Source organism: Vidua macroura, chromosome Z (assembly GCF_024509145.1).
Source record: "Vidua macroura isolate BioBank_ID:100142 chromosome Z, ASM2450914v1, whole genome shotgun sequence".
Classification (NCBI taxonomy): Eukaryota; Metazoa; Chordata; class Aves; order Passeriformes; family Viduidae; genus Vidua; species Vidua macroura.
The window spans coordinates 81,011,916-81,028,057 of record NC_071611.1 but is presented as its reverse complement, the minus strand read 5'-3'; the positions used below and the strand labels follow the sequence as shown (position 1 = coordinate 81,028,057).

Below are 16,142 nucleotides of genomic sequence, written 5' to 3'. Positions count from 1 at the left end.
TAGTTACCAGGGAACAGCATGCCTGAAGGAGATGAAAATTACACACTCAGGAGCTTTCTCTGAGTGAGTCCCACAGGGATGTTTAGGTTCTGGAGGGCAACATCCCTCTGCGGGAACTGAGAAACTCCAAACACCAAGAGCTGGCTGAATTGGTGCACAGCAACCAACAAACACGACTGTGAGCAGCAGGCTGCAGGGGCTGCCTGCAGGAAGGCAGATGCTGGAGTGCAAGAGTGAGTTCCATGAGTAAGTGACACTGTTGTGTGAGCACTGATCTGCTGTTAAAAACAACAGCTTGATGCTGCTATTAATAACAGCTTAATGAATAAAGGCATTCTAATAAGCAGTAGCTGTGATCTGCTTCTCCCCTCACATCAATACTCTGTGAAGGGAAGGGAAGGGAGGGCAGGACACAGAGAGGTGCAAAACACAAGTAAGGCAGGAACACAGGGCCATGAAAATGAATGCCTAATTTATTGATGGTGGGCTCCACTCGCATTCATCCTGGTTTTCAATGAGATCTGACTGTGGGTCCTGGTAAGTAAAGCTATTTATGAGACTAAAGCAGATTGCATTGAACATTTTGCTGAAGTTTGTCCTAAGAAGGAGTTAGCTTTTATGATGATCCAGTGCTGCAAGTCTCCGTGTATTTGTCACTCACTCACTTCTGCCTCACCAGGTCATGTTAGAGAAGGCAGACCCCTCAGAGTGCAGACCACCTGGAATTAAGAGTGAATTAGTCTGTATAATTACACCTTTCCTTCAGTAAGGTTGAAATTGCTCTGCTGAGCCTCAGCTGTCCACAGTTTTAAGAAATGATGACCTTGACACCGTTAGGAGACCACTGAAATTAATTCACTTCACTAGCTTTCACAGTTCTTTGAGCAAAACAATTCCTAGTCATTCTGGCAAGGCCTTACTCTAAATTGTGGTTCCAGAAGTGGAAGACATAAAAAAAAAAAAAAAAATCTAATAGAACAAAGCAGCTAGACAGGATTTTCCATTTACTCTTAAACCTATCTATATTGGAAAAGGGCTACGCCGAGATTAATGCATTACCTTTTCATTTCTGAATCTAGTCTTGACTGAGAATTGTTTAACTCCAGCTGTTTTGATGTATCACTCATGGACTGGATGACTATTGTTAGAAAAGAGGCAGCCACATAAAAATCACTCCTAAATGAATCAGTGCAGTGCTCCCACCAGTAAAACGGTTTATCTCTTGGAAAAGGATAAAACATTTACATGCTTTTGTGAATTTGTAGGGGAACACAGTTCTTGCAGAAGGTGGCTAGAGGTCAGGCTTTACATTTCAGAGCTTTAATAAGAATCTGAGGAAGGTTTATATTGGGTCCACTTTTTCATTTACTTTTTGCTACAAGATGCTATCCCTGCTTCTGCTAAACCCAGAAAACAAATCCAAACTGAAATCTTGATTAAAGAAGCCCAACCAAGTTGTTGGACTGGTCCTCAACAGCAGGGGAAGCAGGCTCATCCCTCTGAGGACATCACACAGCACAGGGGTGGTGTCACCCCACAGCTAGGAGGAATTACCCAAATCAGGTGTGACAAATGCTGCTGCCATGGGTCCAGAGCAATGCACAGCCAGCTCTGGGGCTCAGGAACCATTTTCAGGCCTTGGGTGACACTCCCTGCCTTGTAGTCTGCTCAGGGTGGGACATTATGAGTCCGTGTAGCCATCAATACATGTTAAAATTGCTAAATGACAATCCCTGGCGGTGTCCAAGGACTGGCTGTGGCACTCAGTGCTCTGGGCTGCGTGACAAGGTGAGGATTGCTCACAGGTTGGACCTGATGATCTCAGATCTCTTCTCCAGCCTCATTGGTTCTGTGATTCCTGTGACCAACTGGAGATTAATCCACACAGGAAAAAAATTATGAAGTGTTACTGGGTTAATATCACACAGCCTTACTGGGACACATTCCTGTCCCACTGCAAGTGGCCATCATCACTCAGCTGAGCCAAGTGTTGTGCTGGTGTCCAGTTCTGGGCCCCCAAATTTAGGAAGGACATTGTGACACTGGAGCGTGTCCAGAGGAGGGTAACGAAGCTAGTGAGGGGCTTGGAACACAAATCCTGTGAGGAGCTGGGGGTGTTCAACCTGGAGAAAAGGAGACACAGAGGTCACCTTATCACTCTAAAATTCCCTGAAAGGTAGTTGTGCTCAGGTCGGGTCACTTTCTTTCACCAGGGAGCACTTACAGAACCAGAGGACACAGACTTAAGCAGCACCAAAGGAAATATAGGTTGGATATTAAGAAAAAAAATTTACTGAAGGAGTGATAAAGTTCTGGAATGGCTGCCCGGGGAGGTGGTGCAGTCACCATCCCTGGGTGTGCTTAAAACAAGCCTGGATGTGGCACTCAGTGCCAGGGTTGAGTTGAGGTGTTGGGGCTGGGTTGGACTCGGTGATCTTGAAGGCCTCTTCCAACCTGGTCACTCTGTGAATTCTGCGATTCTGTGATTTTATAACTTAGACAAAGAGGTTGAAAGAGACTGGACAAACTCAGGCTGGCCGAGTGCATTTCACAGGGGGGGACAAAACGCGCGCGGTCGGGAGCGGCCGGAGGGGGTGGAGGGCTGGGGGCTGTGGAGATCCCACCTGTGAGCTCGCAGCCAAGCAGCTCCATCCTGAGGGTGCAGTGCCTCCTGCACACCTGGGGGTACAGCCGGACGTACTGGGCCTTGATGGGCGGCGTGAAGGAGTTGGCATACGGGGTGTTGTTGTCCACGTTCCCACGGAACACCTGCGGGGAAGCAGCGTTCACACAAGGAAAAAAAAAAAAAAAATGTGTCAGGAGGATCCCTGGAATCCCAGTGAGTTCCCGCTACTCAAAGGCACCTGCATTGTTCTGTCTGTGAGGGGCTTTCCCCAGACTGCAGCTGTTTTAGTGCTGCCAGTGCCCGATGTAAATTTTCCCAGCAGAACGTCCCATATTGTGATGGGTTTGCCACCTGGGCCAAACCAAAATCTCTGTCTTATCACTCCCAGAAACTGAAGCTCCTAACGCAACTAAATGATGCCTTTTTTTCTTGATTTATGCATAAAATAGTCACAGTTCAATTAAGCCTGGAATTTACTGTGACTGACGTTTATTTTTTCCACCCCCCGGTTCAAGATCCAGCTCCGACTGAAGTGCACTGTAACCCTCCCACTGATCACAGAGGGGATGAGTTGAACCCACCACCACTGATCTATTCACACCTCACTCTAACCAGACATCCCCGTGCTGCGTTTCTCCCCTTCATCATGCTCCTCTTCACACAACATCTTAATTTCCTAAAGGAGAAACTACATCTAATGCTACGCAGTGCCTGAGCTCTATGCAAACTTACACGGTAAACGGGTTTTTTTTCCTGCTCTGTGTGCACAGCTCCATCAAAAATAAGTGGTAACTATAAACTGTAAACACACACACCCCGCTGGATGATACTGTTTGTGCAGCACAGAGATTAGCATTGATGAATGGGCTCTGTGTTTCCAAGGGTTAAAGCTAATCTGCCAATGCAATAAAACGAAATTGAAAACAGAGCAATGAGTAATTACTGGTAAACTAATTAATATGAAAATCAGTTAAGTGTAATAAACAGGATTATTCTAGCTTGGGGAAATAGTATTTATGCAACCATCAATTGAAGTATGAGAAATTCTTAGCAGAGAGAAAATGCAAATTTGTTGATTTTTTTTTTTCACACAGAAAAATAATAACAGTGAAACCTATATCATACTGCCAGGCAATTAGGCTTAAATACCAGAGACATCTCATACTTCTGAAGGCAGCTAAACCATGAGATGCATTCAGATACAGATGACTTAGTCTTACCATGTCCTCCTTTGTGCCTTTTACTTTGTACATTGTCCATGACTTCCCATCATTACTGTAGGCAATTTTATAAGATTTTACATATTCTGGACTTCCAATCCTCTTGGCACCTTGGGTTATAACTCCAGTGACTCGCATCTTCTTTTGCAGGTTTATCTGAAATAACAGCACACTGTTAATCTGATGGACACAATCCTTGATTCCTTTAATTACTTTTTTTTTTTCCTAAATGAGTGGAAAAAACCATAGCTGTAGCATTTAAATGACTATTTTTTTACTTGAATTAATTATTTTGATCTTTCATGAATTTCATGTGCAAATATATAAAGCAAATGAATGAAAAAATTGAACCAAAAGCTTGGACTATGCTTATTTCTTGTATGTGTGCACAAATATATTATGGATATACAGAATATTAATGGGATATTGCCTAATTTTGGCATATAGGGTTACTCCTACATATTTCCTGCCTGAAAGGGAAATGAAACAGGGTGATAATTTAACAAAAGCTATATCTTCTGTTCTGTCAGAAGCCAATTTGCAATACCATACAAAAGGCCCTATGTTAGCTTCAAGCAAAACTTCCTTGTAAATCTACATGGAAGTTCTGACAGCAAAGAAATTAGACTTCTGACTCTCACTGAAAATTCATATACCTAGTGATCAAGGCTGAAATGCTAATCCCAAAGCAGTCAGTAGCAAAATATCAGTCACTGCATATGAACATTCCTCGTGTGCTTGTCTGAGCTGAACACAACGCCTTGAAGTACAAAATGAAGATTTGCTCAGAGTGAACAAATTCAACATTACTCCAGCAAGGCTTAATTCTGCCTCCTTTACTCACCTGTGGCATGGGAAGCCTGACGACTCGGGGTGTGATATTCAAACCCAACAGTGTCAGACTCAGTCGGTGGCAGCTGCACTCCTACCCCCTCAGCTGAAATCTGTGACTTTTGCACCAAATGAGGCTCAGCAGAGAGCTGTCACACCATGAGAGCTGTGTGAAGGTGCAGGCAGATGTGCAGTGCACGGAGATGAGTGGAAGTAGGAGAGAGCAAAGAACTGGGACAGGGTAAATAATACATTACACTACCTTAGCACTTGTCTCCTCAAAATTAGTTTTGTCTTTGCTCCCCAGTGGCTGGAGCTGAGCCAGTGCAGTCCCCACTGTTTGGAGCAGCAGTCCCAGCATAGGTATGGGAGGGCTCAGAGGCAGATCTGCTGTCCAAATACCTAAATTGCTTTATTGTTTACATTGTGGCCTGAAGACTTTCTCCCTCTTTGTAATAAAATCTTACCTCTGTCCTCTGTGAAGGATGTAAGATGATCAGACTTTGGTGTTTTAAGATCTCTCTGTGTGCACAGTAGGAAACCTCTGGTTTCTTTGTCCAAACTACAGAATTTTTTGGTTTCTTCTGGGATTTTTTTTTTTTTTTTTGAGTGAGTGAGTAAGTGAGTCTAGCTATTTCTCTGCTACTTTTCTGGAATAGTTGGCTTTTGGTGTAGTTTTACCATAGATCTCCCTATAAGAAATTATTAAACACACACACACCTTTGGATTAACAATGTGTGTTTTCGAGGTTTAGACCCATTGAGAGAGGAGAAGCCTCCTACAAAACCACCGGATTTTTTACAGGATCTTCCCCACATGTACCAGGAAAACTCAGGAATATTTGCAACTCCAGTGGGGAGAATGGACTCGCAACAGGAATTCAGACAGGTATAAATTAGAAGAGATTCATTACTTTTTTCAGCCCTGGAAAACTTCTTTTCCCCAATTTCTGGTCTCCCAGAGGGGAAAACAAAATAAAATAAGTATGTTATATTTGTAAAAGGATAGCTCCAGAGACTACTATTAGTCCCATAACTACATTAAAAATGTAGCTAACATGGAATAGTATCCAGTTAAAGATTTATGTAAGTCTCTTATGAGTAGTTCATTCTCTATGTGGAATTTCAGAATATTAATTAACAGGCAAGTAAACCAATTTTCCATGTATTTACAAAATTGCTAATAATGAATTGAATAGCATCTGCAAAACTAAATTAGAAAGCACAGGGAAACAGAAACCAGACATTGATAATTTGCTGACTGGTAGCATCTTCACATTTCACTGCATGGGAAAAGGGAGGTATAATATGCAACACCAAACAAATTTTGTTTGATCCACTGAAGCAGAGAACTAACATTTTTTCAGCTTAATTGCCAATTTTGTTATTTCCAGGTAATAAACATCGGGGTTTTGGATAAGAATTTATGGGGATTTTATTTCCCTGTTTACTGTCAAAGAATAATTTCTAATGAAACCATGGCATTAACCACTGGATGTCCTATTCCCACTTGCAGAATCTTTCCTTTTAGAGGATTTCTTGATCAGTGTCCATCCTTTGAGTCACAGGCTGAGCTTTATTTTTAAGCAATATTGAACTTGATGCAACATAAGAAATAAAACCAGGCTGCCTTGTTTTCCAAGCTCTACATATCCTGTCAACCTTTGCAGAAAAATCCCAATGAAGTGGGGATAAAAAAATGCTTTCCAATGCCCATGGCTTGCTTATATAGAAATCCCTCCTGGGCTAATGCCATGCTTTTCAATGAATAGGGGTACATCAGGAATTAATTTTCCCTTTGTATCTTTGGGTTCTTTAATGTATTTTAAATTTTTCAGATTTGACCTCAGCAAAAATTGAAAATACTGCAACTTTAGCAATGGCTGTAACAAAGCAGGGTCCAAAATCTTTCCTATTTAATATACTTCAGTAGGAAGCTGTGAAGAAATGTGAACGACATCATTTAGTGCTAAAAACTTTTTCAAATGTGTTTTTCTGTGGCAATTGTGAGGGGAAAAACAGCTCAGGAAGCTCTGCTTTCTGGATTAAGAACCAGGACAGAAAATTATACATTTTAATTACATGTGTGATGATGTTTTAAAACAAAGAGGTGAAAGTCACCAGGATAGAAAAAAAGAATAACATATCTTTTTAAAAAAGGTCATGGATTCACTTCTTAAGGATCGCTTATCATTACCTAGATGAACTGGAAAAAAGCAAGGATGAAAGAAGATCAATAGTGTTTTAGGAGATTTACCTCAGTAATTTAAGTAATAAGGCATGGTAAAGGCCTTGTAAGAAGAAGAGGCAGGCATAGACATTTGAGGAATCTACTCACAGAGAGAAAGAGAGAGAGAGAAAGAAAAGGAAGGAAGGAAGGAAGGAAGGAAGGAAGGAAGGAAGGAAGGAAGGAAGGAAGGAAGGAAGGAAGGAAGGAAGGAAGGAAGGAAGGAAGGAAGGAAGGAAGGAAGGAAGGAAGGAAGGAAGGAAGGAAGGAAGGAAGGAAGGAAGGAAGGAAGGAAGGAAGGAAGGAAGGAAGGAAGGAAGGAAGGAAGGAAGGAAGGAAGGAAGGAAGGAAGGAAGGAAGGAAGGAAGGAAGGAAGGAAGGAAGGAAGGAAGGAAGGAAGGAAGGAAGGAAGGAAGGAAGGAAGGAAGGAAGGAAGGAAGGAAGGAAGGAAGGAAGGAAGGAAGGAAGGAAGGAAGGAAGGAAGGAAGGAAGGAAGGAAGGAAGGAAGGAAGGAAGGAAGGAAGGAAGGAAGGAAGGAAGGAAGGAAGGAAGGAAGGAAGGAAGGAAGGAAGGAAGGAAGGAAGGAAGGAAGGAAGGAAGGAAGGAAGGAAGGAAGGAAGGAAGGAAGGAAGGAAGGAAGGAAGGAAGGAAGGAAGGAAGGAAGGAAGGAAGGAAGGAAGGAAGGAAGGAAGGAAGGAAGGATCAGTTTTACCATTTTAACATTTACCATTTAAATTTATTGTAGGAGCAATGGATTCAGACTTGACACGACCTCTGCTCAAGGTCCTGTGTTCAGCACCAGCTCAGAGGGGTCTCCTGCATCCAATGACTTCCATGGGATTTGACAAACCCAGGATATGCCAGGGATTTGGCTGCAGTCCGAGAACACCCAGTGCCCTAAAATCTTATGGCACAAAGAACTTTATGAAACTCAGACAAGGTTCTTCTTGACACCTGCAGGCTGTGGAATCTGCTCTGATGGCCCTTGCATGCCAATGAGGAGGATTTCTGGAACTGGAATGTGTGATGAACATGGAGTTGCTCAGGTAAAGCTGTGTGTAAAATGAAGCCAGTAGTCAGATACCAATGTATTTAAATCTGTCTCTACAAGAACTGGATTATGCCACACACAGGGTGGACGGTGCAAAGTCACTGTGCTGGTGTTGAGGAAAGCACAAAGAGAGCACAGGCATGGAGTCAACTCAGTTTATGTGAGTTCAGGGACTGTGGCAAGAAACACCACCTCAGGTCCTCTGCTGGGTACAAAACTGAAAGTTGAATTCATCCATATAGCCAAAACAAATAAAATAAAATCACTTGAGGCAGATACCCTCTAGAGCAGTGTATGACTGAGAGCTAGGGAATAAAATCAACTCCTTTAATTTAAGAAGTCCCAGAAATTCCTTCTAAGCTTATTTGTTTCAACCACCATAGTTCTCCCAACTCCATGATTACACAGAGCACTCTGATGGTCACAGCAGGTTACAGAGCCGTGGCCTTTCTCCACAGGAGGGGAAAAAGGGACCAGGGTGCTCTGTGCTCACTGCTCTGAGCACTGGTCCTGTAGGAGTGATTATCTATTAAACAATTTTCACTAATGCTTTGGACTCCAGTGATTCACTCCAATCTGTTTGGGGATGCTATATTGTTGTCTATACCCATGAAGACATATCCAATCTAGATTTGACAGGAACCTGGAAAAGAAATCCATATTGCAAAGGAAATAAGCAGGGAAGAATTTTTCTCTAAGAGAAAGTGGTAATATGAACAAGGAAATTTTAAGAGTTCCTGTTGATTGTACAGGGCACCATTTTCAGAGGCAATTCAGAATGAGTCTTGCAAATCTGCATGGTGTGAGTGCGGCTCCACTGGTAGCTGTGAGTTAATGTAGGAGCTTGTTTTTCATAAACAAGTCCAAAGGGCTCCACAAAACAAAGACCATCAGTAGCTTCTCAGCATGGTTTACAAACCTTAGAACCATAAGAAAAAAGAAGATTAAATTCAGAATCGTAATGTGTGAATGCAACCGAGCAGCAGGGACTGGGACAGCTCCAGTGCAAGGTGTTCATCTTCCTCTTACAATTTATGATCAAATGCTAGCATATTCACTTTGCAGAAGCTATAAAATGGGCAAAAAGATAAAAAAAACCCACCCAACTGCATCCATCTTATCTACATTATTCCAGGCAGGAGAGGAGGAGAGGGATGAGAAGATGGAGGGACTTTAGGAAGACCCCTACATGACGCTCCTGGACAGAATCCATAACCATATTCCCCTCATTTGTTATCTCACTGTTAGCAATAACACCACTAACATTTCCTGCAGAACAGCCTTGTCTTAGTGCTCCTCCAGAGCAAGCTTTCCAGAAATGCTCAAATTAAAGCCTATATGAAACCTTGTGTCTTTGAGATCTTAAATGTAGTTTTTAGATTCAAAAACAGGAATGCATTTTATGGAGAACAAAGGTGTTTACCTGTTTCAGTCATGCGATGGAATAGTGTTGTCATAAATAATTCTTCATCTTTTCTAGCACAAAGTAAATATATCTTTACTGCTACTCACCATTACTCACATAAAAATGGGGTTGAATAAGAGATCAAGGTTATACTGGCATTAAAAGATTTATTACAGCAACCCTTCCCTGCTGATCTCATCAGGTTTTGAAGGATTGAAATTTAATTTTTTTTGTCTCTCCTCTCTTTTTTGGTTTCCCAAAGTCATACTTCTGACAAAACTAGATAGAAAGCACCCAGACAAACATTTTCTGATGAAAAATAGGGATACTTGCCAATAGAAATGCTTTTTAATAAACCCAGGAAATGAACAACCTGACACAATCCCCTCAATACCGGGAAAGTCAGCAAGTCTGAAAGCTCCTTCCTGTGCTTCCTTTTCAGTCTCCAAGATTGTTTCCTCCAATCTGAGCAGGACAAACTGCTGTTTCACCCTGGTGCCACACCAGCTGCAGAGCTGGGCTGGTGATGAGGAGCAGGAAGGGCACAGCAGGTCAGCCACTATTAGCTTCCCCTTGCAAAGCCTCGCTGGCACCTGCACACAAGGTGCTCATCTGTCTTGCCTGTCTGTGGCTTTTTGATACTCTCCTAATCAGCGCTGTCAGCAGAGCTCCCCTGGATTTAGTTCAGGGCATTAATGCAGTCAGCACAGTGGCAGTGATGTGTGTTTTAAGCAGCACACGGCGAGGATACGCAGTGATTTATCCACAGCAGCACCAGTGCTGACATGCTGGAAAGGGGTCTGCCACACGGAGGAAAACATGTTTTATTGTAAAATATTCACATGGTGGTGTAAATTGTTGTCTTGCAATAGGCTAGGATAACAAAGGTTTGTTACAGGTTGCTTTGAAAATAATAACTCCCAGCGTGGTTGTGGGATTGCACCTTGAGGACAGACCAGTTAAACACTCAGGTTGCTTCTGATCCCAGCCCACTTTGTTTCACTTATGTGGATGCAGGTCCAGCAAAGCGCCCTCATAACTTTGCTATTGCATCCTCTGAAAACCCTCCTGCTGTTTCCAGCTTATCACACCTCAGGGTGAGAACAAACACCTCTCAGGACTTCCCTGCACCCACCAGCATCTCAGCCTCAGCCAACCTTCTAAAAACAACTCATCACCTTTGCCATCCTCAATGGGACTTATTCATGTACCTGCTTTAAATTAGACATGCAGAATCAGAGATGCAAACTGGACCACTAATTTAATTTGCCCCTCTGTGAAAAGATCAGAATATATGTTAGACATATATGTTAGACCCTACTTGTATGGAAAACATAAATTACAAGGATTGTTTGGCCCATGTAATGCTAATGTGGAGAAACATATGTTAAGAGAATTATCAAAAATCACCTGCTTCATTTGGCTTTTGTTGAGAACTTTCAATTTATGCCTCAGAGAGTTTACATAATTAGACAGACTAGAAAACTTGCTTAGTCTGTTCCTTCTTATTATTAAGTCATTATTTTAGTCCCAAAGGTAGTTGTTATGAATGCCATTAACAGGTTTATATGAATTATTCATACACTGCCATGTTTAGACTGCCATCTCAAGAAGAGGCCAATAATCAGTCTCACATTGTTCAGAGGTTTGTAGCCCTGCAAAATATCGTCTTATTTGCAAAGTATTGATCAAATGAGTATTAGCTATCTGAAAATGAATGTTACCTAAGAAAAAGCCAAGGTCATTTATTGTTATTATTATTTTCTTCATATGCTTTGAACTTATGAAAACTCTTCCTGCCTTTGGAACGTTAATGGCTCTCAGAAAGAACTTCCCCACAATGTCTAGAAGACATCCTGAAGAATCAGCCTAAGTGTATGTAAATAAAAATGCCATTGAAAATATCTGCATGTATTTTCCCTTGTAAAATAGATTTGATCAACAGCTCGTAGATCTAGAAGATGTGATGTCACACTCAGGTCAAAAGTACATACTTTTCTTTTCATCCTACATGAAAACTGTCTTCCTTAGGGAAAAGAAGGGAATTCAAAGAGGTGCAATATTAAAATCACCATGAAAATACACTCAGGGAAATTTCTCGGTTGTGAAATAACTTCAGACATTGAGAGGTATTTTCTCTCACACACTTGCTGTTTTTATGGTGCTTTGGCAGATGCACTCTGGTAAAAACGCTGAAGAAAATTATGATCTTCTCTTGGACAACTGGGAAAAATTCCCACTCTGGCTTCAGTGGGTTTTGTCTAGGTCCTATGCATGTTCCCAGACCAAGAAGTCATGGAATTATAGAGTTTCAAGGTTTGAAAAGACATCCAATGTACTGATTAAAGGAGTGTTAACCACCTGAAATCTGAGAATTCTCGGGAGATAAGGTTTTTCTAACCCTGTGAGATCCCATTGCACATTCCCAGAATAAACTTATTAGTGATAACAGTGCTATCAAATGGTGCACAGCCTGTATTAAAATATGTATCTTTGTCCCCTTTCTTCATGGTCAAGGTAATCTTAATCAATCTTCGGGGACAACCTCTTAGTTGCTGAGACACTGCTTGCGTGGGGAGAGAGGCCAAGATTTGGGATAGACACAAGGGGAGTGAAAGGCTAGTGAAGCACACAGGGGGCAGATTGATGTGATTGATGAAAAGACTGCAGCACTCAAATGATTTCTCAGCCCACGGATGCTGTTACAGAACACAGAAAGCTGGCTCAAATTATTAATATCTTCTGAACCCTAAGAAATTGGCTATTTGTTGAATCCTGACAACCACACTCATTAAATATTTTTTATTATCTTTTGAAATTAGGACTCAAAAGGAAAAAGAAAAAGTTCCTAAAGAAATGTTAAACGTTACCCTTTGGCTAAAAGTTACCCTTTTCCTATATTATTTATACTATATTAATAGTATATAAATATACTATTTATATGTATGTTTTTTCTCAAAATATTTTTCCTTCTACAAAAATCTGAAGGCAAAAGATTAGGCTAAAAAAAAAAAAAAATTAAACATTGCTTGATTTTGTGATAAACAATCTTTGAAAAATCTCACTGAGACAGTCAAGGCTTGAACCATGTCTTTTTATCTTAACCACTCAAGGAAGAAGGTTCTAAGAGTGTAAGAGTGAAATATGCTCATATTTTTGAGTTCACAGAATTAGTGTGTGGCTTAAATTGGAAGGTCTTTGAGATGAAAAACACATGCCACCTTTTCCAGGCGAGGTCAAGGAGGCTGAGTTGATTTTAGCCCTGGTTTTCTGTGGCAGTTCTCATGGTGCTGGTGACTTTCTGTGCTTCCAACAGCCTGGAATGCTGTGGGGCCATGGAAACTGAAGTGAGAGAATCTTGGACTGAGAAATGGGCGAGCAGCAGGTCCAGAGGGCTGTAATCAATGTCAGGGGGTCTAGCTGGAGATGTGCCACTGGTGGTGCTACCCAAGGTTCAATACTGGGGTAGAGAATTGTTTCATTTGTTCCTCAGTGATAGGATGAGAGGTCAGTGCAATTCACTGGTCAGTGAGGGGTTCTCAGCAGTTCACTGACCACACATGGCTGGGATGAGAGGCCAAAACCTCTGAGGGGCCCTTCAAGGGGACCTCGACAGGTTGCACAGTTAGGCAGGGAAGAAATGCCTGCAGTTTAATAAGGGAAAAGCAGGTCCTGCACCTGGGCAGCAACAGCTCCAGGCAGCAGCACAGCCTGGGGATCTGCTGGGGTGGCTCTGTGAGGAAGGACCTGGGGGTTCTGGTGGGCAATGAGCTGTCCCCAGCCAGCAGAGTGTCCTGGGGGAAGGGAAGGTCCATTGGATTTGGGGGGACATTGGGAAGAGCATTGCCAGCACATCAGGAAGGGGATCCTGCCCCTCTGCCCTGCCCTGTGAGGGCAGATCTGCAGTGCAGTGTCCACCTCCTCAGGACAGGAGGACAGGGAGCTCCTGGAGCAGGTCCAGTGGAGGGAGGGGGACAAAGGTGATTCAGGGCCTGGAGCATCTCTGTGCCCAGGAAGGGCTGAGGGAGCTGGGGCTGCTCAGCCTGGAGAGGAGCCCCAGCTGAGAGGGACCCCAGCCCTGGGCATCCCTGGTGTCCGTGAGTGTCCCAGTCTGTCCCAGTCTGTCCCTGGGTGTCCCCATGTGTCCCCCTGTGTCCCTGGGTGTCCCTGCATATCCCTGCCTGTCCCTGAGTGTCTATCCCTGTCTGTCTGTCCCTGTGTGTCCCTGTCTGTCTCTGTCTGTCCCTGTCTGTCTGTCCCTGGCTATCCTTGTGTCCCCCTGTCTGTCCTTATGTGTCCCAGTCTATCTGTTCCAGTCTGTCCCTGTGTGTTCCAGTCTGTCCCAGTCTGTCCCTGTCTGTCTGTCTGTCCCTGTCTGTCTGTTCCAGTCTGTCCCAGTCTGTCCCAGTCTGTCCCTGTCTGTCTGTCCCTGTCTGTCTGTCCCAGTCTGTCCCCGTCTGTCCCAGTCTGTCCCTGTCTGTCTGTCCCAGTGTGTCCCTGTGTGCAGAGCTCAGAGCAGCCCCAGGCTCTGCTCCAGGCCCAGCGATGGCCCCAGAGCCCCGGGCAGGGCCTGAGCCCAGCAATTCCTGCCCAGGAGGCAGAACTGCTGCCCTGGGCAGAGCCAGCCCTGAGCAGAGCCCAGAGAGGCTCTGGGGTCTCCTCCTGGGGATGTTCCAGAGCCACAGGGACACAGTCCCATGTGCTCTGGGGTGGCCCTGCTGGAGCAGGGAGGTGGCACCAGGTGACCCAGTATGGTGCCTTACAAGCTGGCCCATCCTGGCATACCATACAAAAAAAAAAATCTTAATATCCTGACATGTAGTCTTACTTTATCTTAAACTTTGTTCCCTGAATCTTAGCTTTATTGAAATAACTTGAAACAATAAACTTTTCTAGAAGTCAAGTTTAGCAGGACAGAAACTACGAGTGAGGATCATTTGCTTTGCCAGTTTTTAAGCAAGTGTTTAGAAGGTAAAAATGACTCATTTTACTATCACACATCAGCATGACATCATCTCACAGATTTGGATTCTGTCCTCCCCACAAGGTGACTAGGATACCCACACATCATTCTGTTATGGACCACCCCAAAGGTGCTGGAGCACCTTTTACTTGCTTCTTCCTGATGCAAAAACAAACAAAGAAAAAAACAAGTGGACACGTGGTTGTTCCTTTTGGTGTTGCCACTTTCTAAGAATTGATTGCTTTTAATGTCAGAGTGGCAAATGGGAAAGAAAAAATTAGTTGGAATGCATGCTGTTGCGGATGCAGGGAATAAAGTGTTTAAAGGTCCTGTCCCTTCAGTCCTTCAGCCACATTAGGTGGAGTAATTAAAGAAAGCTGGCACGGGGGCTGACAGAGCATGTTATGGATGGTGTTCATAACAGCATCCTGCCTCAGTTGCCATGGGGATGCTGACTCTGAACTGTTTTGTGCACCCAGAACCTCAGCCCAAAGTTGTTTGAATGTGTCTGTGCCTGGGATGAAAGCAGGAGCTGTGATATGAAATGGATACCAAGATACAGGGCACCAGGGAGTCTGCGGATGATTACACTAAGAAATAGGCTCTCAGCCCTTTTGTTTTCTGCTCTGAGTACATAAATTACATTTTTGGCCTGTCAGCTAAATGTTTAGATGCTGAGGGAGGTCTTCAGAGAGCAGACACTGGTATTGAGTTCACTGAAGTCAGTGAATTTATGGCAGACTTTGGCTAGCAGACAGCCTCTTCTAATTCCTGCAGATCAAAGGTCCTGAGTGGCATTGTTTTAATTCAACTGCGCTTTCCTTGGTAGTTTCTGTTCTCCACAGCAAGGGCTTTCAGATACTTACTGCCTCTCATCAATATCCTCCAAGGAAATCCTTCTATGGTATTGAGCCAAATTTTTAAATATTGACAATAAAAAGAAGAACTTTAACAACTTTTTAGCATTTAACTTAGCAGGCTAAATCTTCCTATGCGGTGCACATCACCTTGCGGGTTGACTCTGAGGCTGCACTTCATAAAGTTCACCTGACAGTGAGATGAGAGCTACATTAAGTGATATAAAACATTTAAACTGCAGTGACAGGTATTTTTGGAAGCCTGTTCACCAGTGCTCATGAATGAGGAAATGAACTTTGACAAAATGAATGGCTTCACAGATGGCAGTTTGCTTGGAGCTCTCACCAACAGATGTTTGAGTGAATGTTCTGCAAGGCCTCTGTGTATTTTGGGTTTTATCATTTCATTAGCAAATAGCTATCACCTGGTGTGTACTTGCTCTTTGGAGGCTTTTGATGAGGAAGCTGATAACTTTTTTTTCCTGTGCCTTTTTTTTTGTTGTTGTTGTGTTGTTTTTTTTTTTTTTTTTGGTTGTTGTTTTGTTTTTGTTTTGAGGGAAAAAACCCACACGATGCTTTGTGGTTTTCTGCTTGGGGATAAGAATGATGGAACTTTAGGGTTTTTTTACAAATAATTTTTGCTTGTGTCATAGTAGTTATGATTAGGTTTGTTAGATTCACTGTCACAGATTTAATTATGCTATGGGACTGAAAGTCCCAAAAAGGCGAGGCTGAGCACCAGAGGTGGAATTGAAACCAAAAGTGGTGTGGAGACACTTGTGTAAAAAACATATTAAGCCTCAATCAAAACATAAACTCTACCTAACAGCAATCATATGGCAATACAGTTAGACTTTTTTTTTTTTAAAGCATTCTCTGTGCTTTTCAATAAAAAAAAAATACTAAATAAATTAATTCTAAGTAAGACAGAGATCAGGGAAATTTTTTGCCCTGACTTGGTT

General features: G+C 42.8%; 1 protein-coding gene across 2 annotated transcripts in view; it reads right to left on the bottom strand.

Annotated features, from left to right (window-relative positions):
* Positions 1–16,142, bottom strand: part of EDIL3 (EGF like repeats and discoidin domains 3) — a 239,371-nt gene that overhangs the window by 51,011 nt on the left and 172,218 nt on the right. For both annotated transcript variants that reach the window (XM_054002699.1, XM_054002700.1), the window contains 2 exons: positions 3,847–4,002; positions 2,625–2,769 (listed from right to left, as the gene is read on the bottom strand). In XM_054002699.1, coding sequence (XP_053858674.1) covers positions 2,625–2,769; positions 3,847–4,002 — 301 coding nt within the window. The remainder of the gene's footprint in view (positions 1–2,624; positions 2,770–3,846; positions 4,003–16,142) is intronic.